This window comes from Symphalangus syndactylus, chromosome X (genome assembly GCF_028878055.3).
Source record: "Symphalangus syndactylus isolate Jambi chromosome X, NHGRI_mSymSyn1-v2.1_pri, whole genome shotgun sequence".
Lineage (NCBI taxonomy): Eukaryota > Metazoa > Chordata > Mammalia > Primates > Hylobatidae > Symphalangus > Symphalangus syndactylus.
In genome coordinates, this window is record NC_072447.2 from 23,832,669 (window position 1) to 23,854,456 (window position 21,788).

General features: G+C 49.8%; 2 protein-coding genes across 3 annotated transcripts in view; one reads left to right on the forward strand and one right to left on the reverse strand.

Annotated features, from left to right (window-relative positions):
- GPR143 (G protein-coupled receptor 143) overlaps window positions 1-3,440 on the reverse strand; it is a 42,030-nt gene extending 38,590 nt beyond the window's left edge. The window contains exon 1 of the mRNA XM_055267902.2: window positions 3,038-3,440. Coding sequence (XP_055123877.1) covers window positions 3,038-3,287 — 250 coding nt within the window. The 5' untranslated portion in view covers window positions 3,288-3,440. The remainder of the gene's footprint in view (window positions 1-3,037) is intronic.
- A 17,528-nt stretch (window positions 3,441-20,968) lies between these two features.
- Window positions 20,969-21,788, forward strand: part of SHROOM2 (shroom family member 2) — a 163,662-nt gene continuing 162,842 nt past the window's right edge. Inside the window, exon 1 of one of the 2 annotated variants that reach the window (XM_055268190.1) lies at window positions 20,969-21,250. In XM_055268190.1, coding sequence (XP_055124165.1) covers window positions 21,086-21,250 — 165 coding nt within the window. In that variant the 5' untranslated portion in view covers window positions 20,969-21,085. The remainder of the gene's footprint in view (window positions 21,251-21,788) is intronic. The other variant, XM_063634948.1, reaches the window with a different exon arrangement.

The window sequence follows — 21,788 nt, forward strand, 5'->3', positions numbered from 1 at the left end:
TTTCTTCTGTACAGTGCCTTAGAATTTTCAGCATTTACCACTCCTTTGAGCTTAATAAAAGCCCTATCCCATGGGCGTTCAAATTTCTTATTTTTCAGTAAGGGGTCCCGATCACCCAGCCTTTTCCTGACTTCTGCTTATTTGCTCACAACCTCATCCACTTCCCTTCTAAAGGCTAAAGGATATGCAAGTGTTATTCACTAACCCTCAAAAGATGTTTGGGTACACCTTACTTTTTTAGAGACAGGGTCTTGGCTCTGTCACCCAGGCTGGATCATGGCTCACTGCAGCCTGGAATTCATGGGCTCAAGTGGTCCTCCTGCCTCAGCCTGCTGAGTAGCTGGGACCATATGCGCATGCCACCATGACGGGCCTTTTTTTTTTTTTTTTGGGTAGAGCCTGGGTCTTGTTATGTTGCCCAGGCTAGTCTTGAACTCCTGGGTTCAAGCAATCCGTCCACCACAGCCTCCTGAGTAGTTAGGATTACAGGCGTGAGCCACCGCACCTTTAGGAGGCCGAAGTAGGAGGATCGCTTGAGCCTAGAAGTTTGACCAGCCTGGGCAAGATGGTGAGACTCCAGCTCTGAAAAAATAATGCAAAAATTAGCCAGTGTGGTGATGCGTGCCTGTAGTTCCAGCTACTCGAGAGGCTGAGGTAGGAGGATCCCCTGAGCCTAGAAGTTCAAGGCTGCAGTGAGCTATGATCATGCCAGCACACTCCAACCTGGGCAACAGAGTGAGACCCTGTCTCAAATAAAAATAAAGTGATAATGATATTGGGGTTGCAAGTGTTTAGAATTATTATGTTTTAGAGCTCTCTCAGAGATCTGAATGGGCAGGATGATGGAGCCTGAGATTTGCTTCACATTAATCCAGTGAGGAGGGTACCCATACCCCACGAATCCCACATACAGGGATTCACTGTAAGTGTTTCTATTATAGACTGCATTTATGCATGGTGGAAATGTTCCAAAAAGCTAAACAGAATGGCCAAATCTAGCTTAGAGGTCTCTATAAAGTGTCACATAATAGTTTAAAGCAGATGTTGGCAAACTCATTCTGTAATATTTTTGGGCTTTGAGAGCCATACTTTCTCGGTCCAATATTCACCCTGCCCTTGTAGGGTAAAGGCAGCCATGGATAATTCACAAATGCACGTGAACAACATAGCTGCGTTCCCATCAAACTTTATTTGTAGATAGTAACATTTAAATTTCAGTAATAGTCACATGCCAGGAAATATTTTTTAATTTTGATTTTTAAAAACATTTTAGGGCTGAGTGAGGTGGCTCACGCCTGTAATCCTAACACTTTACGATGCCAAGGGTGGTGATCTCTTAATTAAGCCCGGGAGTTGGAGACCAGCCTGGGCAACATAGTGATACCCCATATATATTTACCCTAGCATGGTGGCGTGTGGCTGTAGTCCCAGCTACTGGGGTAACTGAGGTGGGAGGATTGCTTGAACCCAGGAGGTCAAGGCTGCAGTGAGCTGTGATTGTGACACTGCATTCAGCCTGGGCAAGAGGGTGAGACCCTGTCTCAAAAAAAAAAAAATTAATTTTTAAAAAAGTAGGATGTAAAACCATTCTTAGCTCGTGGGCCCTAGAAAACGGGCAGGATTTGGTCTGAGGGCTGCAGTTTGAGCACCTGTGGTGTAAAAACCATACCCAAAAAGCCTGGATAGGGAAGGGATTTCAGCTTACAAAATGCTTGAGAGAATATATAGTGCACAATAGAAAAGAATTTACACACGCGCACACACACACAGAGAGAGAGTGTGTGTTAATTGTTAGTCTCTCCCTGGTGCAGTTGGGCAAAACCGAGGAAATCTTTTCTGGTCTGGGTTTTGCTTAACTGCGCCATCTGAAGTTTCCCTGTAACAAACACAATAAACGGATTTTTTTAAAACCCAACCTCCCTTGGATGGGAATTTTACCGACCATCTGTTTGCAAAACTACCTAGTCGGCCGGGCGCGGTGGCTTACGCCTGTAATCCCAGCACTTTGGGAGGCTGAGGCGGGCGGATTACCTGAGGTCAGGAGTTCGAGAGCAGCCTGGCCAACATGGCGAAACTCCGTCTCTACTAAAAATACAAAAATTAGTCGGGCATGGTGGCGCGTGCCTCCCCCAGCTACTCGGGAGGCTGAGGCAGGAGAATCCCTTGAACCCAGGAGGTGGAGGTTGCTTTGAGCCGAGATTGTGCCACTGCACTTCGGTCTGGGCGAGACAGCAAGACTCCGTCTCAAAAAAAAAAAAAAAAAAAAAAAAAAAATTACCTAGTTGTCCCATCCAGTCCCTAGGGAACAGCCTCCGTTTGTCCCATCCAGTCCCTAGGGAACAGCCTCCGTTTGTCCCATCCAGTCCCTAGGGAACAGCCTCCGTTTGTCCCATCCAGTCCCTAGGGAACAGCCTCCGTTTGTCCCATCCAGTCCCTAGGGAACAGCCTCCGTTTTTCCCTTTTCTCTGTGGTTCAAGTGTTCAGACGCCCGGCCCAAGCCGCGAGCCGTGCGCCATCACCCAGGCACCGATCAAGTTCCAACCCGCGGGCTGTGGGTCCTCACCTAGGCATGGATCAAGTTCCAACCTGCGGGCCATGCGCCCTCACTCGGGCATCGATCCGGTCTCAACCTGCGGGCCACGCACCCTCACCCGGCGATTGAGCAGGTCCCAACCCCAGGGCCTCACGCCCTCACCCCAGCACTGAGCAGGTCTCAACCCGCGGGCCGTGCGCCCTCACCCGGACACCGATCACGTCCCAACCCGCGGGCCGTGCACGGACACCGATCACGTCCCAACCCGCGGGCCTCAAGCCCTCAGCCAGGGACCGAGCAGGTCCCAACCAGCCGGCTACGAGCCCTCAGTCCTGCACCGGGAAGGTTCCAACCCGCGGGCCTCTCGTCCTCCATCACGAAACAGGTCCAAATCCACAGGCCGTGCGCCCTTATCCGGGCACCAGTAGGGTCTCAACCTGCGGGCCACGCGCCCTCACCCAGGCACTGATCAGATTCCAACCCGCGGGCCGCGCGCGCCCTTACCCAGGCAGCCGAGAAGGTCGCAGGCAGCGACAGCGCGCAGGATGCGGACCGAGGCTGGCGGGGACGTCGCGGGGGACCCGGGGCCCGCGGGCCGGCGGCCGGGCAGCAGCTGCAGAAGGCCCAGCGCCAAGCGGAGTGCGCCGCTGCCCAGGCAGAGCGCGTGGAAGGCCCGCGGCTGGAAGCTCAGCACGAGCTGCGTGGCCGCGTCCCGCGTGGGGCAGCAGAAGGTGCCTAGGCGCGGGGAGGCCATGGGCTGTGTTCACGGACGCGGCTCGGGTGTGCCAGGACCCCGCCGGCCTGCCTGGGTCATGTGCTGGGCGGGCTGGGGGCGGCATCATGTGCCCCGGGCCTCTCCCCCACCCCAACCCCCAGCGCCTGCAGTAGAGCCAGGCTCGGTGGGGGCTGAGCGCACTGGGCTAACGCCACGAGGCCTCACGAGGTGATGCTTGGGAGGGGCGGAGGAGGAGGAGGACAGAGAGAAGGAGGGCTGAGAGGAGAGGAGGAGGAAAGAGGAAGGTTGGGAAGGTTACCTTTCTCCCCATTCACTAAGACTTCCTGGTGGTTTCTCTGCCACCTAGAGCGCCAAACCTGCCACCTTTACTGGTCTTCTAGAGAAACAGGCCTCGTGGACTAGATCTTTCCTATTTGGGACTCTGACATCCTGATTTTGATGCCTTTAAGGCGCCAGAACATGTTCATAAACTGTGACTGATCCCTATAACTGCTTTTTTCCTAAGTAGAGATGGTTGTCCAATTAGTGCTTTTTTTTATGGCCTCTCTCATTCATGGAAATAACCCCACAGAGGCAGGATTTTCGTTTACAATTAATGAATGAAACAAACAGATCAATGTTAAAGAAAGAGCAGTAGCTCACACCTGTAATCCCAGCACTTTGGGAGGTCGAGGCGGGCAGATCGCTTGAGCTCAAGAGTTGGAGACCAGCGTGGGCAACATGGCGAAACCCCACCTCTACTAAAAATACAAACATTAGCCTGGTGTGGTGGCCCAGGCCTGTGATCCAAGCTACTCAGCAGGCTGAGGTGGGAGGATCGCTTGAGCCCAGGAGGTGGAGGTTGCAGTGAGCCAAGATAGTGCCACTGCACTCCAGCCTGAGCGATAGAGCCAGACCTTGTCTCAAAAAACGAAACAAAACAAAAATTAGCTGGATGTGGTGGGCCGTGCTTGTAGCCCTAGCTTCTGGGGAGGCTGAGGTGGGAGGATCACTTGAGCCCGGGAAGTGGAGGTTGCAGTGAGCAGAGATTACACCACTGCACTCCAGCCTGAGCAATGGAGTGAGACCCTGTCTCTCTCTCTCTCTCTCTCTCACACACACACACACACACACAGAATTTAAAATTTAAAAACATTAAAAACTAAAGGGAAACGTACTCAGCATAAGTACACACAGACACATTTTGCACCTTAACTTTCAGTTCTATTTATTTGGATTTTTCTTAACTGCGTTAACTTTTCTGTTTTTCTTTTTTTTTTTTTTTTTTTGAGATGGAGTCTTGCTCTGTCGCCCAGGCTGGAGTGCAGTGGTGCAATCTCAGCTCACTGCAAGCTCCGCTTCCCGGGTTCATGCCATTCTCCTGCCTCAGCCTCCCGAGTAGCTGTGACTATAGGCGCCCGCCACTACGCCCGGCTAATTTTTTATTATTTTTTTTTTAGTAGAGACAGGGTTTCACCATGTTAGCCAGGATGGTCTCGATCTCCTGACCTTGTGATCCGCCTGCCTCGGCCTCCCAAAGTGCTGGGATTACAGGCTTGAGCCACCGCACCCGGCCACAACTGCGTTAATTTTTCTATATGTTTTCTCATACATTGAAAATCTTGCTTTATTCTACACATGTAAGTTTCCAAGTAATATCAATGTTAATGATTACAGTAAGCATACTAAGATTTTTTTTTAAGTTCTTCAAGGTTGAAAATAGAAGCGCTCCTTCTAGATTATGGCCTTTATTTTAAAAAAAGAAAGAAAAGAAAAAAAAAGTCTAGCTCCATCATATTTATCATCTTCGACAAACCTCATTGGCTCTTTGTGACCACACAAGAGACGCCCTTCCTCCTCTCTCCTGGTAAAATGGGCCCCTCTCTGGGTTTTTTTCAAGCAACCAAAGTGCAGATGTCAACCAAAGGGCAGATGTCCCCATTGTGTTCATGGACTCTCCTCACTTGTCCTCCCCGCCAGCTGTGCAGTTTTAAGGAAAGCGTGATCTGTGCTGTCTTCCTCTAGGGATAGCAGGACTGGCCTTCCCTTGGGACCCCACAGAAGGCAGGCGGGAGGCTCCACTGCCAGACAGGAAGCGGAGCCTTATTTAACAACAATGAGCTGCAAACTCCACCACTTCAAAAGAGTCCAGATCTGGCACGTCTATAAACGCAGCCTGTTCACTCCACAGCTGCCTTCCTAGAAGTCAGAACAGACTGACATCTTCAGAAAGCTTAACAGCTCTGCTGGATTACACACTCCATTGTAAAAACAGTCGGAAGCACCATAGAACTACTCCCTAAGTATTAATGTTTAAAAGCTTGAATTCTAATATCTAATTTGGACAGTGGCACTCTTTCCTTCTGCCTTGGTAAGCAGAGTTGCTTCTGGAGGTTAGTGTAATGGAAAGTGCTTTAAAAGATAAAAATGAAGAGTGTCTGTACATTTGCCTGAAGGCTGAGGGCCAGTGGGCCAGGCAAAGGGGTCCCTGCATTTGAATCACTGTTTCATGCCCCAGAAAACATACTCCGCCTCTCTGCTTCCTACGTGATAACCTGGGAGCACTCTCCAGGGGGCTCTGGCTGACTCTGGTGCCCACTACTCAAGGTCAGTAGTCAGAATCTCATCAGTGAGAAAATGGATATGAATGCAGATTCCTAGGCCCATTGGCACAGATGACAATGGTAAAGATGAGCCTCAGAGTAAAGGTGCAAAAGCATGGGTGTAAGACTAAATTTAAAACCCTGTCATCAAAGTGAGAGGGAACTAGAAATTGGTATGAGAGGCTGGGCCCAGTGGTTCACACCTGTAATCTCAGCACTTAAGGAGGCTGAGGCAGGTGGATTACTTGAGCCCAGAAGTTTGAGACCATCCTGGGCAACATAGTGAGATCCCATCTCTACCGTCTTCCTCTAGGAACAGCATCTTTTGAAGTGGTGGAGTTTGCAGCTCGTTGTTAAATAAGGCTCTGCTTCCTGTCTGGCAGTGGAGCCTCCTGCCTGCCTTCTGTGGGGTCCCAAGGGAAAGCCAGTCCTGCTGTCCCTAGAGGAAGACGACACATCTCAAATTAGCAGAGCATGCTGCTGTGCATCTGTAGTTGCAGCTACTGGGGAAGATGAGGTGGGAGGATCACTTGAGCCCAGGAGTTTGAGGATGCAGTGAGCTGTGAATGCACCACCGCACTCCAGCTTGGGTGAACTGAGATGACAAACCTTTTTTTTTTGTTTTCTTTGAGACAGAGTCTTGCTCCATTGCCCAGGCTGGAGTGCAGTGGTGTGATCTCAGCTCACTGCAACCTCTGCCTCCTGGGTTCAAGTGATTCTCATGCCTCAGCCTCCTGAGTAGCTGGGACCACAGGCACATGCCATCACACTCAGCTAATTTTTTGTCTTTTTAGTAGAGATGGGTTTCGTCATGTTGGCCAGGCTGGTCTCGAACTCCTGGCCTCAAGTGATCCACCCGCTTTGGCCTCTCAAAGAAGTGCTGGGATTACAGGCATGAGCCACCATGCCTGGCCTGACAAAACTTTTCATGAAACAGTACAACTACAAATCTGAGAACAGTGAAGCAAATACACACGCACACACTTGGGAGGCAGAAACATCTGGAAGTTTCATAGATATGGGAGATCCAGGGATGGCGGTGCTGAATATGAACTTTGAAGTATGTGTGCAGAAAGAATCGGTCTTTGAGTACATGAAGGTACATCTGTTTTTGCATGAAACCTTCCTCCATTTTTCCGTCCTTCCCTGTTTAGCACCTGAATTCGCTCTCCATTTTCAGTTTGGGCTGCCTGGGGCATCTGTTCCCCGGAAATGCTCCATCATCTTGGCTTTCTCTCATTCCACAATCCACCATTTACCCACCATTCCCACTTGATCAGATGCACTTGATCAACTGCTGGAAGACGGTTCCTGGGTTTCTCTTCCAGGCAGTTTATTTTTCATGGTGAGTCCCCTGACATCCAGATGTCTCAACCAAAAGAATGGGGTTTATGGTGAGACTCAGATATCCCTTAGAATCCAGTAGAGGAGGTGGCTAGGGGCAGATGGATGGCAGAAACAGCCTAAGTAAGGAGACTGCCATTCACAATAATTTGAATTTAAATAATAAATAAGATTTGTTTATTTATTGAGATGGAGTCTCACTATATCGTCCAGGCTGGAGTGCAGTGGTGCGATCTCAGCTCACTGCAACCTCTGCCTCCCGGGTTCAAGTGATTCTCCTGCCTCAGGCTCCCAAGTAGCTGGGATTACAGGCACCTGCCACCACACCTGGATATTTTTTGTATTTAGAGTACAGACGGCGTTTTGCCAAGTTGTCCAGGCTGGTCTCTAACTCCTGACCTCAGGTGATCTGCCCGCCTCAGCCTCCCAAAGTGTGGGGATTGCAGGCGTGAGTCACTGTGCCCAGCCTAATAAATAAGATTTAAATAATAAAATAATTTATGGAGTGTAGGCAGGCACTATGCTTTGAATATTACATTCATTGTCTCATTTAATACTCAGAATGAGCCTTCCAAATGGGTTTTACTGATACTTAAATTGATATAGACAATACATGGCCAGGTGCAGTGGCTTATGTCTGTAATCCCAGTACTTTGGGAGGCCAAGGTGGGAGCATTGTTTGAGCCCAGGAGTTCAAGACCAGCCTGGGGCAACATAGGGAGACCCTGTCCTCCACCTCCCCCCGCCAAAAAAAAAAAAAGCTGGGCGTGGTGGCTTACACCTGTAATCCTAGCACTTTGGGAGGCCGAGGCGGGCAGATCACCTGAGGTCAGGAGTTCACTACACTCCAGCCTGGGCGACAGAGCAAGAACAGGAGAAAGAAAGAAAAAGAAAGAGAGAGAGGGAAAGAAAGAGAAAGACCAGACAATACATAAGTCCATGGGTATGGCTGTGTGCCAATAAAACTTTATTTACAAAACAGGCAAAGGGCCATAGGCTGCAGTTCCTGTAAGTCTACCACCTGAGGCTCTGGCTTATCTAGCAGCTGCTAGAAAGGCTGGGCAAGAACTCAGAAATGGAGGAGGATTAACACTTAGTGGGGCAGACAAACTTATTCCAATGAGAGAGAGGAAGCAGGAAGTCACTGGCAGATGTATTGCTCACCCTTCCTTCCTAGGGAGGTTTCTGAGGAGTGGTTTCATACGTTCCTGTGTAACCAGCTGGGTTTCTTGGGAATCTTGTGGCCAGTTCATAGATGGCACTGCTCTTAATTTGCTTTCTTCCTTCCTTGCCTCACCCTGCTTTTGTGCTCACTCTTAAGAGTCCTTACAGGCACACAATGTGCCTTAAACTGTGCTCACATAGCTGCTTTTCCTGAGAAAGGATTTCAGCTGCCCCAGCCACAGCCCTCCTTTGGGTCCACCAGATGACCAACACCATCATCTTTGCCTTTCATTCAAGTGCAATTCAACAGGAGTTTATGAATAACATACGCAAGTTGATTGAGCAATGGTATAGATTCTGTGTCCAATAAATAAGGTAGTGTCACCAGACCTTAATGAAGAACACAGGCCAGGTGCGGTGGCTCATGCCTGTGATCCCAGCACTTTGGGAGGCCGAGGTGGGCAGATTGCCTGAGGTCAGGAGTTCGGGACCAGCTTCGCCAACATGAAGAAACCCCTTCTCTGCTGAAAATACAAAAACTAGCTGGCGTGGTGGTGCAGTCCTCCCGCCTCAGCCTCCTGAGTAGCTGGGACCACAGGCATACACCATCATGTCTGGCTAATTTAAAAAAAAAATGTTGTAGAAATGAGGTCTTGCTATGTTGCCCAGGCTGGTCTCGAATTCCTTGTCTCAAGCAATCCTTTCACCTTGGCCTCCCAGAGTGCTGAGATTACAGGCCTGAGTCACCTCACCCAGCCCAAATTGTACATTTTTTTAAATAGGGAGACGTGTGAAGTGGCATCAGGCCTGAGAATGGTACTAGTTCAACTTTACTGTGCATTCGCATGCAGATCTTGTGGAAAGGCAGATCCTGATTCAGGGTTTCTGGAGGTGGGGCCCAAGACCCTGCATTTCTTACAGTCTCCAAGGAGACATGGCTGCTGCTGGCCTATGGCTCCTACTTTGAGTGCCAAGACCCTAGAGCTTGTATCTTATCCTGAAAAGCAAAGAAAACTCCCAGGCCATATTTGAATTTGTGGAGGACTTGGTTCAAAATAGATACAGTAAAATTGATTAGCATCCAACTAAGCCATGGAGAATTCTTTTTTTTTTTTTTTTTTGATGGAGTCTTGCTCTGTTGCCCAGGCTGTGGCAACAGAGTGGTGTGATCTTGGCTCATTGCAACCTCTGCCTCCCGGGTTCAAGTGGTTCTCCTGCCTCAGCTCCTGAGTAGCTGGGATTACACCCCCGGCTAACTTCGGTATTTTTAGTAGAGATAGGGTTTCACCATGTTAGCCAGGCTGGTCTTTAACTCCTGATCTCAGGTGATCCACCCACCTTGGCCTCCCAAAGTGCTGGGATTACAGGCATGAGCCACCGCGCCCGGCTGGAGCATTCTCAATACAGTGGATGAGTCAAGGAGGGAATCATTAGTCGGAGAATGGTGAGCAACGTCCTTCCTCTTGGATTCTGATGTGTTTGGGACTAACCTGGGACAGAAGTCAGGATGCAGGGAGGAAAAGGGAGTAAAGGGAAGAGGAAGACAACAGATAAGGACTGAGAGAGGCAAATACGCGATTTGTGTTGAAAAATAGAATGTCCTGACAATTTTCTCCTATTGAAACTTAAAGGAGCATTTCCATCCTGGTCTGTTAAAATAAGAAGCCAGTATTGTGATAAACTCCTAGGAGAAGCTCTTGCCCAAGTGAGTAGCACACTGCCCTCCCATGGACCTATCCATGGCTAACCTCCTAACTCATCACACTCCATTTTAAATGCTTTCTCCGTAAAAGTCAACTAGTCAGTTGTTAACTGTGAGAACAAGGTGAAAATGGAAGGTAAAACAGGGTTTGCTTCACAGTGATTCAATTTTCAATTCACAATTAAATTTGGCAGAACATGTCTATTTCAAAAAGAACAACTGACCTGGGCGCAGTGGCTTATGCCTTTGGGAGGCTGAGGTGGGAGGATGGCTTGAGCTCAGGAGTCCAAGACCAGCCTTGGACAACATATAGTGAGACCTCATCTCTACTAAAATTCAAAAAAATTAGCCAGGTGTGCTGGCATGCACCTGTGGTTCCAGCTGCTGTTGGGTGCTGAGGCGGGAGGATTGCTTGAGCTTCGAGGGTTGAGGCTGCAGTGAGCCGTGATAGTGTCACTGCACTCCAGCCTGGGTAACAGAGCAAGATCCTTTCTCAAAAAAAAAAAAAAAAAAAAAAAAAAAGATATTGATAACAGTCTGATGGAGTAAATATGCCAAAAGTAACAATTTTCATATAGCTCAGAGTTGAAACTGGCATTTGTGATGGAATAAACAGCAAGTAGAAAGAAAAGGAAACAAGACAGTTATGAAAAGCTGATTGTGGTATGAGTGGTTGATGCTATTATTTTAAATGTTTAATGACTACCACAACAGAGCCACAAATAAATGGACGAGTACAGACTATTAAAGATAGTTCAATGTTTATTTAAATTAACATCAAGTACGGTGTTTTACATGTAAATTCACATTTCGTGCTTTTTCTGATGTGCAAGAAAGCATACATAATTCTACACTCCTTCATGGTGAGAATCGTGCTTACATTTGTCTGCCTAAAGACATTTGTCTACATTTCTTTATAAGAATGTCAGAGTTTCAGTTCAGTTCACCTTATCCTATCTGGTGACATTTGGACTTTTCAGCTCTAAAGGAGAAAAAGTTTTTAATAAAAATTTCCAACATCCAAAAAATGTAATGATTTTGAGACCTGACGCTTAGCTATGTACTTGAGTTCAGTTGACAAATGCTCGAGGCCCATTAAAAGCAAACACTTTTACATAAATCTGCTCTCTTTGGAGTGGCTTTGAAAGTACACACATACACACACACATATACTTTTTGTCAGATCTACAAACAAAATTGACTCTTCATTGAATTTTAGAAAAATTGCCCTGGAACAGTGGTTCACACCTATAATCTCAGCACTCTGGGAGGCCGAGGCGGGTGGGTCACTTGAGCTCCAGAGTTCAAGACCAGCCTGGGCAACACGGCAAAACCCCGTCTCTACCAAAAATACAAAAGCATGGTGGTGCACGCCTGTGGTCTCAACTACTTGGGAGGCTAAGGTGGGAGGATTGCTGTAGCCAGGGAAGTTGAAGCTGCAGTGAGCCGAGGTCGCACCACTTCACTCCAGCCTGAGGCGACAGAGTGAGACCCAGTCTCATAATAATAATAAATAATTTTAGAAAAATTACACACACTTCGTTGACAGCCAAATTGAACTTAGAAAAAAGTTTTATTTGTGCTTTTAAGATCATGAATGATGAAAATGATTTGTTCAATCAAAAGTCAGCAAACCCAGCCAGATGCAATGGTTCACACCTCTAATCTCAGTGACTTGGGAGGCTGAGGTGGGATGATCACTCGAGGCCAGGAGTTTGAGACCAGCCTGGGCAACATGGCGAGACCCCTTCCCACACCTCCCATCCTCATCTCTTAAAGTAAAAAAAAGTCAGTAAATCCATTCCAATTTGAAATGATGTCCCAAATGTACAGATGTTCTTGAATATCCTATCTCCTACTAAAGTCAAAAGACAGAAATCCCATTAGGACGCCAGCTTCTGCGTTTCCCGGCAGGATTCAGTTCCTTGTGGGCTGTCTCCAAGGCCGTGTAGTTCCTTGTCACATGGGCCTCCCCACAGGGCAGCTCACAAGGCCGGTTGGTTCCTCAGAGTCAGCAAGAGAAAGTCCACCACAGCTGCTCTCAGGGCCGCCTGGTGGGGCGAGGGGGCTGTAGTGTTCCTGTCCCATTTCTGCCAGTCAGCCAGTCGAGGCTGCCCCTGGGGGTGAGCACTTCAACTCCCAGGGTTGGCTGGCCCTTCAGGCTCCCTGAGCGAGTTCTTGCCACCTGAGCACATCTTCCTACAAAGAGGGGCAAGGACCGGCAGCTGAGAGTGAAGAAAATCTTTAATGGATGGAAGGAGGACTCCATCCTGGGGTGACTCTAGGTAGTGTCTGGTGCCCTCTCCATCCAGAATTAAATGTGCTTGGTTTGACCTTGTGGAATGGCCAAAAATGCTTAGGGTTGATTACAAAACTTTGAGAAAGTAAAACTTGTTGCAGTGGCTTAGGGTTTGGAATTGAACCCCTTCTTCTCCTCCCGGGGGAATTTGGCAGCTCTGTAAATATTCCACATAAGGATTTTTTTTAAATTTTTTTTTTGTTTTTTTGAGACAAGGTCTCGCTCTGTTGCCCAAGCTGGAGTGCAGTGGTGTGATCAGGGCTCATTGCAGCCTTGACCTCCTGGGCTCAAGCGATCCTCCCACCTTAGCCTCCTAAGTAGCAGAGACGACAGGCATGTGCCACCATGCCCAGCTAACTTTAAAAAAATGTAAAGACAGGGTCTTACTATGTTGCCCAGGCTAGTCTGGAACTCCTGGCCTCAAGCAATCCTCCCACTTTGGCCTCCCAAAGTGCTGGGATTATAGGTGTGAAAGGAATGGGTTTTGAACACAGACAGCCTGATCTGTGGTGGTTGTTTGGCATTGACCTGGCTGAATGAAACATGAGAGTCTTGGACTGTGTCCATCCTCTGGAAAACATGAGAAATTCATGAATGGAGAAATGGTGCCTAAGGGTAGAACTTCAGCTGTGCAACAAGCAGATAATGATTCTGTGAGCCAGGTGGTCTCAGCGTGGGAAGAGAGGTGAACAATAGGAGCCACGGAGAGAGGTGGGTTGTGTACTGAGAAGAGGAAAGTTCAGTGATATTATATGATTGCCTTCCATGGGCTGGGAACATCAGATACGCATCGTCTTTCGTAACTCTCACCTCCACCCCTGTGGCTCCTCTGTTTTATCCCTTCTTAATGCATGAGGCACCAGAAAAGGGGAAGGAACTCGTCTAAGGTCACACATCTGGTGGAGTTGAGAATCAAACCCAGGCAGATGATGCCATGAGTACTGCCACAAGAGGGGGACTGGGGATGCCCCTTGCAGTCACCAAGAGTGTCTGCAAACTAGTCAGACAAGAAAATGCATCTTCTCACCCCACCCTCTTGAAGCTGCACTTTTCTTGAAGTCCACTTTTTAGAAGGCTGAGGCAGGTGCAGGTGGCCGAATTTGATGCTAAGTGCAACTGTGGTTTGAAGGAAGTGTGTGTGTGTGTGTGTGTGTGTGTGTGTGTGTGTGTGTGTGGCAGGGTGGGTTGGGGTGATGAGGACAGACATGCCTATACACATATTACATATTTAGCACATTATACTAACACATTAAAATGAGATAACTCTGGGATGACTATCTGCCTTGGAGTCCGCCTTCATACAAGACTGTGAAATCTCATGTATCTAACAAAAAGGACTCAATTCCTCCTTAACCATAGACTTTGGCTAATTTTGCAATGACCGCTTCCCAGGCACTCAAGTGGCCTTGAGTAGAGAATAGGAAACCCACATTAACCTCAGGGGCATGGCTGCAGTTAAAGCTGACCTGCAGGCAGACAGCACGGCTTCCCTCAACACTGCACTGCGCCCTGCGGAGACACTGTCTGTGACGCTCACTAGAACGCACGTCAGGATCAGGAGCATGCAAAGGCACTAACATACACAGTGTGGTCAGTTACTCCTCAGAGCGGAGCCTGACGGTTTAAGTGCAGTGGCCCTTTACCCCTAAGTCCTTGAGGTGATTGCTTTGTCCTGGTTTGAACATCTAGTGACCTAGAGTAAACGTAACGTGTGTATAACCTGAGGTTCTTAAATTTGTGACATTTCTTCTTTTCAGAGACAGAGTCTGGCTCTGTTGCCAAGGCTGGAGTGCAGTGGCACCATCACAGCTCACTGCAGCTCCTGGGTTCAAGGCATCCTCCTGCCCCAGCCTCCCCAGTGGCTGCAACTACAGGCACACGACACCATGCCTAGCTTTTTTTTTTTTTCGGTAGAGATGGGGACTGGCCATGTTGCCAAGGCTGGTCTTGAACTCCTGGCCTCGAGTGCTCCTCCTGCCTTGGCCTACCAAAATGCTGGGATTATAGGTGTGAGTCACTGTGCCTGACCCAAACTTGTGACATTACTTAATTTTATTTTATTTTTGAGACAGGGTCTCACTCTATCACCCAGGCTGGAGTGCAGTGGAGTAGTTATGGCTCACTGCAGCCTCCAACTCTCAGGCTCAAGCGATCCTCCCACTTCAGCCTCCCCAGTGGCTGGGACTACAGGTACACCACCATGCCCGGTAATTTTTTTCTATTTTTTGTAGAGATGGGGTTTCACCATGTTGCCCAGACTGGACATTTCTTTATTACAGGAGTCAGAAAACTTTAAAAAATGAGCCAGATGGTAAATCCTTCAAACATTGCAGGCCACCTGGTCTTTGTTGCAATTACCCAACTCTGCCATAAGAACCATGAAGTGTCCACAGACAGGAGGTAAAGGAATGGGCATGGCGTTGTGTCAATAAAACTTTATTTGGAGGAACAGATGGACATAATTTACCAACCACCACTGTATTGCAGCAAACTAAGTAAAACATAACAACAATAAAATAAGAAATATGCATGGGCTTTTGAAATGTGTATTTGCTGGATTTTTAAGAGTATTTGATTCTGCTTTACAAAATAAAAGAAACTCAGCCAGGCGTGGTGGCACACACCTGTAGCCCCAGCTACTCAGGAGAGTGAGGTGGTAGGATGGCTTCAGCCTGGGAGATTGAGCCTACAGTGAGCTATGATTGCACCACTGCACTCCAGCCTAGGCGACACAGTGTGATCCTGCTGTTAGCCTGCTGGGCAGCCATGGTGTGAAATGAATCTCTCAGGGAGAGAATGTGACACCTTTAAAAATCCCATATGTATCGCATTTTATTGTTATTTTATTTTACTTAGTTTTCTACAATAGAGCAGGGATTGGTAAATTATGTCCATCTGTTTCTCTAAATAGTTTTATTGACACAATGCCATGTCTATTCCTTTTAGAGACCCTGTCTCAAAAAAAAAAAAAAAAAAGAAAAAGAAGTCACTTCAAATTAATTATCATCTCTGTCTCATCATTGTACCTGAAGCATCTGGGATGTGTACCACCTAAAATTATGTACATGGACTTTTTGTAATCCATTCCAGTCTGAGTAACATACTGAGACTCCATCTCTTAAAAAAAAAAAGGGGGGGGGGGCGGGGGCGGTGGCTCACGCCTGTAATCCCAGCACTTTGGGAGGCCGAGGCAGGAGGATCATGAGGTCAGGAGATCAAGACCATCCTGGCTAACATGGTGAAACCCCCGTCTCTACTAAAAATACAAAAAAATTAGCTGGGCGTGGTGGTGGGCGCCTGTAGTCCCAGCTACTCGGTAGGCTGAGGCAGGAGAATGGCATGAACCCGGGAGGTGGAGCTTGCAGTGAGCTGAGATTGTGCCACTGCACTCCAGCCTGGGCGACAGAGCGAGACTCCGTCTCAAAAAAAAAAAAAAAAAAAAAAAAAATTAGTTGGGTGTGGTGGTACAGGTCTGTGGTCTCAGCTATTCAAGAGGCTGAGGTGGGGGAATCACTTGAGTCCAGGCAGTTGAGGGTGCAGTGAGCCATGATTACACCACTGCACTCCAGCATGGGCAACAAAGTGAGACCCTGTCTCCAAAATACAAAACAAAACAAAACAAAGCAAAACATAGTCAATGGCTTTCTAAAGCAATTTTTTTATGTTTCTTTGTGACAAGGTCTTGCTCTGTTGCCCAGGATGAAGTACAGTGGCGTAATCCTGATTCATTGCAGCCTCCACCTCCCAGGCTCAAGCGATCCTCCCACCTCAGCCTCCTGAGTAGCTGGTACTACAGGCATACACCACCATGTCGGACTAATTTAAAAACTTTTCTTTAGAGAAGGGGTCTCCTTATGTTGCCAGGCTGGTCCTGAACTCCTGGGCTCAAGCAATCCTCCCACCTGGGCCTCCCAAAGTGCTGGGGTTACAGGGGTGAGCCACCACACCTGGTCGTCCCAATGTTTGTAAAAATAGCTCATAGAAATCAAGAAGATGGCAAACCTTGGTGACAAAGGGTAAACGTTCCATGTCATAGTTTTCCTTTTTTGGGGGGGGGCGGGGGGAGATAATGTCTCACCCAGACTGGAATGCAGTGACATGATCTTCACTCCCTGCAGCAATCCTTCTGCTTCAGCGCCCCAAGTAGCTGGGATCACAGGTGCATGCTTCCACACCCAGCTAATTTTTTTGAATTTTAGTGGAGACAAGGGTCTGCTATGTTGGCCAGGCTGGCCGAGCTCCTGAGCTCAAGCGATCCTCCCACCTGGGCCTCCCAAAGTGCTGGGGTTACCAGTATGAGTCAGTGTACCCTGCCCATAGATTTCCTTCAACTGCATCACTCTTGTGCTCTCTGATCTTGATTGATCCTGTGCCAGTCTGAATTAATAGGAACACAGCGGGTTTAGTAGGAAATGGCTAATATTGCCTTTTTAAAAATGCCACACTAAAAGGTTTTCTGGAAGGCTTGACCCTACGGAGCCACTATTTGAAATGTGAAAGTAAAATTTTGGAACTCCATCTTCTACCACATTTTATAATGAGTATAAATCTCTTTTCCTTTTAGAACAAAAAGCTAAAATAATTTGAGCTGTATTTCGTAAAGAGGATTGGCTATTAATGAAGTCTCTGAAAGTTGGTTAATTTGCCTTACATTAATTAATTCATTCACTGTTGACAAAGTGAAAGCAGAACCATCCTTAGTTTCATCTGTCTCTTCTCTCATAGGAAATAGACCTCAGATTAGCAAAAGTGGCCGGGGACAGGGTGCGGTGGCTCACGCCTGATCCCAGCACTTTGGGAGGCCGAGGCGGGTGGATCCCCTGAAGTCAAGAGTTTGAGACCAGCCTGACCAACATGGTGAAATCCCATCTCTACTAAAAATGCAAAAATTAGCCGGACAAGGTGGCGCATGCCTGTAATACCAGCTACTTGGGAGGCTGAGGCAGGAGAATCTCTTGAACCTGGGAGGCAGAGATTGCAGTGAGCCAAGATCTCACCATTGCACTTCAGCCTGGGTGACAAGAGCAAAACTCCACCTCCAAAAAAAAGAAAAAGAAAAAGTGGCCGGGTGCAGTGGCTCATGCCTGTAATCCCAGCACTTTGGGAGGCTGAGGTGGGTGGATCACTTGAGCCCAGAAGTTTGAGACCAGCCTGGACAACTTAGTGAGATCCCGTTTCTACAAAAAAATTAAAAATTAGGCAGGTGTGGTGGCATATGCCTGTAGTCCCAGCTACTTAGGAGGCTGAGGTGGGAGGATCACCTGAGCCTGGGGCAGTCAAGCTTCAGTGAGCCATGATCGTGCCACTACACTCCAGCCTGGGTGACACAGTGAAACTCTGTCTCAAAAAAAAAAAAAAAAGAGGAAAAAAAAAAAAGAAAAGAAAAGAAAAAGTGAAACAAACACCTAAGGCTACTGAATCCCCGGGGCAGGCGCTCATAAGGTCACATTCTTTGCAGGTCCAGAAGAGAGTATATGCTCACCCTATTCTCCGAGCAATACAACCACAGTGAGAAATTACACAGAACAAACATGCCCCTCAGCTTTCCAAAAGGACAAAAGACTAACGTGGACAAATGGATTCTGCCTCTGAAAATTCCACCTGAGTTGTGAGTTCTCAGAAAAGAAAGCCATCTACTAGGAGTCCATACACTGGTTCAATGTCATACTAAACTCTCCCAATGGGGGTGCAAGACTGATCAACTGGGGTGATGCCTTTCAGCCACGAGATATATTTTCACAAGATGATTGACAGTGTCTTGTGATGACAAAACAAACACAATATAGAAGTGCTGTCATCGCACCTATACCATAGTAACCCCAAGAATATCACAAAAGAATTTATGACTGAGCAGGCACCTGTCTCATAGCAGGCCACACAAATCTTGGTTCAGTCCCTTACAGCATAACATCATTATAGACAGCAGCCTTATAAATATTCCAACCATCCTGAGATGGATGCTTAATGTGAAGATTAAAAAAACAAAACACCTCAGCTAAACACTGTTTAGTAAGGATGGATGTAAATTTCTAGCTAAGTTTAAGAACAAGGGAGTCCTTCTAAACAAAAAGTATAAACCTTTCAAGTGGCAGATGGGTAATCTGACAATGATTATATATGGTGAACATAAAATGTTAAAGATGACTTTGGGGCTGTATAGAATAATGCTGGATTTATGGAGACAATGAAATCACTGTCTCTGCTTTATAGTCAGTCTAGTGGTCTGAATTTTAGCCCCAGGTAAGAGCTTAGACTGAAGTCTATACCAGCTTGGGGTGGGGAGGTAGGGAATGGGCTGTTTTGGGAGGACATGTCTGCAAACTCTAATAAGCACACTAGGTATATTTATACGGCTCTTTATCTTTTGGTTTATCATATCCATCCATTTCTTAAACTTTGTGAGATAACTGGATTTACATGTAGTTGTAATGTGTCCAGAGTTGGTTCCTTCCGGTGGCTTCTTGGTCTTGCTGACTTCAAGAATGAAGCTGCAGACCTTTGCTGTGAGTGTTACAGCTCTTAAAAGTGGCACAGACTCAAAGAGTGAGCAGCAGCAAGATTTATTGTGAAGAGTGAAAGAACAAAGCTTCCACAGCATGGAAGGGGACCACAGCGGGTTGCCACTGCTGGCTGGGGTGGCCAGCTTTTATTCCCTTATTTGTCCCCACCCACATCCCGCTGATTGGTCCATTTTACAGAGTGCTAATTGGTCCGTTTTACAAACCTCTAGCTAGCCACAGAGCGCTGATTGGTGTATTTTACAATCCTCTTGTAAAACAGAAAAGTTCTCTGAGTCCCCACCCAACTGGCTTCACCTCTCAGTAAGGAATAATACAGGGAAGTCCTGTGCACCCTTCACTCTTCACCTGCCTGTTCCAATGGCAACACGTTACAAAACTACAGCACAATGTCACAACCTGGAATATGGACATTGATACAATCCACCAAGCCTTTTCAGATTTCCCGTTTCACGTGCATTTAGTTCTGTGCAATTTAACTTAATCAACTTGGCAGCTCCTGTGACCATCACCACAGTCAAGATACGCTCGATTCTGAGAGGCACATTCCTTAAGCCTTCGTTTAATCTTTGAAAAAGAAAAAATCGCCTCATTCTTATAACTAAAGGCATTCAGAGACTGTAGTTGGAATTATGGGGCAGTCACCACGTGCCCAGCGCCATGACAGGTGCCCAGTGGAGTTGCGACTCCGAATTCAATCGGCTGCATGAGACACCCCCACAGAATGCACCCCTCTTACTTGACCTCTGAAGAAACAGACCAGAGCTGAGATTTCTTGTCCCAGCTTGACAGTGGCAGAACCCAGACCTGGGGACCCTTGACTCTCTGTCCAGTGCTCTCCCGGCCTGTCCCGGATGCGTACTCCAGCATCGTCACCTCTGAAAAGGGCCTGGATGGAGCTGCTTAGAGAAAAGAGGTGTTCACCAGCGTTCAGCTACGTATACAAACAGCAACGAAAAAAGCTTTTTTGCAAAGCATGTAAATACCTATCCATGCAGGTATTTTAGACCAGAGTTTCATGGAAACTGAAACCGAGCAGGAAGAGGTGGCACACGTGTTGTCCGCAAACTTTCACCAATCCCAGACCTCCACCTCCCCTTTTTGGGGATGTAAACCTGGGAAACTTGAAGACCTTGTGGTCCAATCCTAGGCGAGTGGGGACAGCGTCTAGACGGAACGGCTTTCTGCGCGGTGGCTGTGGGAGGAGCGGCGGGCTGGCGCTGCGGGAGGCCTCTGCGGGAAGGTGGGAACGCCCTCGTGGAAACGGGGCACGGTCCTTCTGCGCCCGCCTTCCAAGCCCCTCCAGAGGCCGGACCTGCGCCCGGCCCAGGCTGCTGGGGGGCGCCCTTCCCGGCTCTCCAAGTCCAGAGCGTGAGTGCGCGCAGGGCCGCGCGGGACGGGCGGTCCCTCTGCCCCGGGGCAGCGGCCACAGCGCGGGCACTAGGGCCTCCCGCGGCGCTTCCGCTCTCACCTGCGCGGCAGCCCGTGGTGCGCGAGAACAAGGTGTGGGCGCCGGCGGGCCGCGTGCCCCGAGACGGAGGAGGCCGGGGACTCCCGCCACGCCACCCCGCGCCCGCTGCCTCACCTGCCGCCTCACCTGCCCGGTCCTGGCCTCAAACCGGCGGGCGGGGGCGCCCAGAGCTTCGAAGCACTGCAGAGCTCTGGCGCGGGAGGAAGGGTCCAACCTGGCGCCGGGACCTCCGCCCCCGTCCCCGCCCGCGCGGGCTGCGCCGGCCCCGGGGCGCGCGCTCCTCGACCCCGACCCCGACCCCGCCGAACGGCGCGCGCGCCTGAGCGCCCCTCCCGGCTCGCTCCCCTCCTCCGGGCGAGAGAACCGGGGCGCTCCCCACCCCAGCTCTCCCCGGTACGAGCGGCCGCGTGGGCCCCTGAGCGCTCACCTGACCCCGCCCCTCACCCTTCGGGCCGCGGACTGGATCTCTGTACGCGCTCCCCGGGCCCGGCCCCGCGGTACGAGCTCCCGAGCGCGCCCGCCCCGCCCCCCGTCGGCCCCGCCCCCTCCCCGCCGGCCCCGGCCCCGGCCCCGCCCCCTCCCCGCCAGCCCTCCGGGCTCCCTCCGCCGCCGGGCCGGCACTTTCTTTCCAAGTTACCGCGCAAGTTCTGCGGTGCTCCGCGCCTCCCTCGCGATCCCACGGCCGGGACTGCCCGGAGTGCACGGGCGCAGGCCAGGGACGCTGAGCGGCCGCGCCATGGAGGGCGCCGAGCCCCGCGCGCGGCCCGAGCGCCTGGCGGAGGCCGAGACGCGGGCGGCCGACGGCGGGCGCCTGGTGGAGGTGCAGCTGAGCGGCGGCGCCCCGTGGGGCTTCACCCTGAAGGGCGGCCGCGAGCACGGCGAGCCGCTGGTCATCACCAAGGTAAGGCGGCCGCGGGGCGCGGGCGGTGACAGCCCGGAGCTGGCCGCGCTGCGGGGCGCGTCGGGGTAGGGGCGCGTCGGGGTAGGGGCGCGGGAGGGGCGGTAGGCTCGCGCCCCCGGGTCTGGCGCGCGCGTCTGTTGGGGTCACCTGCGGGGTCTGGGCGCCAGGACCTGCGTGGGCGTGTGAGCTTGGCGGTTCCCAGCGCCTCGCAGAGTTTAAATGGCTCCTGCCCCGAGTCCTTTTCCCCTCCCCCTCCCTCCTCCGGGCAGGGGCCTGGCCGGGTCCTCTGGCACTCCCGGGCCCGCCAGCGGCGGCCTGCACCTGCGGGGCTGCCTGGAGGCCAGGGGAGGAACGTGTCCCCGAGCCGTCCCCACCTATGTTTGCCTCTCTGGGGTCCCTGGTTCGGCACCCCTTGGACCCGTGCCTGTGATTACTGCGAAACCTAGAGTAGCAGCTGTCGCCAGCGCAACTTCTCGATTCCCTTCAGCCCATCAATGTTTACTGACTTTCGGCTTCCAGTCCCAGATTCACTGCGCAC